The following is a 2,037-nucleotide window of genomic DNA, read 5'->3' as shown; positions in this document are numbered from 1 at the left end:
TGCTGTATTTATCCTTCCATGCGGTTTTGCTATTTCGTTGTCTGCAGTATGTTTTTCCATGTACACCTTCAAGTGTTTTGACTAGACAAAGGCCCATTTGGAAACTATTGTAGTTTGCATAAAGATTGCAACATTTGAACTTCCTCAACCAATTCCTTTTTATATGGTTATGGTCTTGCACATTCACTTTGTGCAGTGCCTGGTTGAACTTCATGATCTTCCTTCCAACATGACATGCTTCTATCACCAATCGTGGCTTTTCTCCCCTCTAGGCCATGGTTTTATTTGCTGGGCCCAAGAACTTCAAGGTTGAGCTGTACAACTGTTTTGTCAGTCTGTGTGAGGATCCACACTACATAGTTAGACGAACAATTGCTTGTGGATTTCATGAGGTGAGAGTTCATTGTCAAGTTGCCTAATCGTGTCTTTCTAAAGATTAGTCCACACCAAATTTATTTGTTGCTTCTTGGATTTTTTCAGAAGAAATTGGGCCGATAGGTCAAAAAAAAAAAAGGTCTAGGGTGAAGATATATGGCTTACATAACAAAAAGACAACAGCCTGAGGAGTTTAATGTTGCATTTTATACAATGAACCTACTTTGTATTTGTTACTAACGTTCAGAGAGAGAGAGAGAGAATGTTCTGAATAAAAGGCATTGTTTTTAGACTGAAATTATGGTTCAGAATGGTTATATTTATGGGTTTGTGATAGCAAAACAGGACTTTTTTTAAAATTAAAAAATGGACAGGCGAATCCGAGAAGAAGCAAATAAAATTGGTGTGGCCTTATAATTCTTAAGAAAAAGATAGTAAGACTTTCTGATTTCCCCATGCATGTCCCAGTATAGAGCACTTCTTTTTTGCTGACAGCAAAAGTCAACAGCAATAAGCTGTTGAAGTTAAACAGATTTATCAACAACTTTGAACATTGAAACTCACAGTAATGATGATGTGTTCTCTTGCAGGTGGCCAAGTTACTAGGTTCCCATGTACAATTAATCCAGCAGGAGCTGGTCACGTTACTCAATGATAATTATATACAGGTAAGACTTCACTCACCATCAGGTCTGTGCGTGCATAGAAATGTTAGCCTGGGTACCATCCAGGTGGTAGTTCGCTTCTGCTCCCTGTCTGGAGACCTGCACATTCAAACCTTTTGGTGGTTTCGTCAGTTAATGAGCAAATTAAGGAATGGGTTCTAGAGCGCTCGTTCGATGACAACAGGCCCTTCCGTAAGAAGCGACCACTGTGTATATAGTGTATAATAAACGCCGGAGCGAACTACTTTCTGGATGCTATAGAAATGTAGAGTTGTCCCTTTAAATGCTTGTGTAGATTATATGTGTATTTTATCCCAAATTGTAAGTGTATGTAACATTACTGAAATATCATGGGACTGTTGACTTATTGTGTAGATTTGTATTAAGACCTTGCCTTGCATTCCTGTTTAGGTCTTAGAAGGAATAGTTCCACATCTTCCTGAGACTTTAGAGAGCTTAGTAAAAGGCGTAGGGGGAGGACTGTCAGAAGCTAGGGTAAGTAATACCATAGACCTACATATGTACTTTATTATTCAGTTACCACTTCTCAAGGATAGATAAGATCTACCTATCTCAACATAGTAAGATTTTGATTGGTGCCATGACCAAAGGCTCGGCCCAGCTAAGAGTGATATCAAAAGTTGTACTAGTCTGTCCCATAAGAGTACCAAGAAAGTACACTCAGGTCGAAGCTAGACCTGCTTTGACTTACATTTAAAAAACACAATAACAATAACAGTAATGACACGTTTCTATGACAACATAAACTATGAAATACTACCACAAATCAAGTTAACTGTAAGTCACTTGGCGTTTAAATGTCCTGAGCTTCAATAGACTTTCAAGAGGAAGCTTGTTCCACAACTGCACACCGTAGTACTGCAGACTGCCACAAAATGACACCACTCTAACAGATGCCCACAGAAGCATGTGGGAGTCATAGTCTCCTATCCTTATAGCCAATGCACAAGTTTGTTTTTTTTATTATACCCAATGT

At 38.6% G+C, this 2,037-nt stretch overlaps 1 protein-coding gene across 1 annotated transcript; it reads left to right on the top strand.

Annotated features, from left to right (window-relative positions):
* The first annotated feature begins 242 nt into the window (after positions 1-242).
* On the top strand, positions 243-1,935 carry LOC118424589 (serine/threonine-protein phosphatase 4 regulatory subunit 4-like). Its single transcript, XM_035833229.1, has 3 exons — positions 243-392; positions 966-1,043; positions 1,452-1,935. The coding sequence occupies exons 1-3, from the start codon at positions 276-278 to the stop codon at positions 1,599-1,601; spliced, it is 345 nt and encodes a 114-aa protein (XP_035689122.1). The 5' UTR covers positions 243-275; the 3' UTR covers positions 1,602-1,935.
* Positions 1,936-2,037: the final 102 nt, after the last annotated feature.

The sequence above is a fragment of the Branchiostoma floridae genome, chromosome 1 (assembly GCF_000003815.2).
Source record: "Branchiostoma floridae strain S238N-H82 chromosome 1, Bfl_VNyyK, whole genome shotgun sequence".
NCBI lineage: Eukaryota > Metazoa > Chordata > Leptocardii > Amphioxiformes > Branchiostomatidae > Branchiostoma > Branchiostoma floridae.
This window is presented reverse-complemented; position numbering and strand designations above follow the sequence as displayed.

Bases quoted from the DNA above. Each gene is read 5' to 3' on its own strand.
- LOC118424589 (XM_035833229.1), top strand. From the start codon at position 276: ATGGTTTTATTTGCTGGGCCCAAGAACTTCAAGGTTGAGCTGTACAAC. The intron at 393-965 runs GTGAGAGTTCAT...GTTCTCTTGCAG, and splicing joins TTGCTTGTGGATTTCATGAG to GTGGCCAAGTTACTAGGTTC. The intron at 1,044-1,451 runs GTAAGACTTCAC...ATTCCTGTTTAG, and splicing joins TCAATGATAATTATATACAG to GTCTTAGAAGGAATAGTTCC.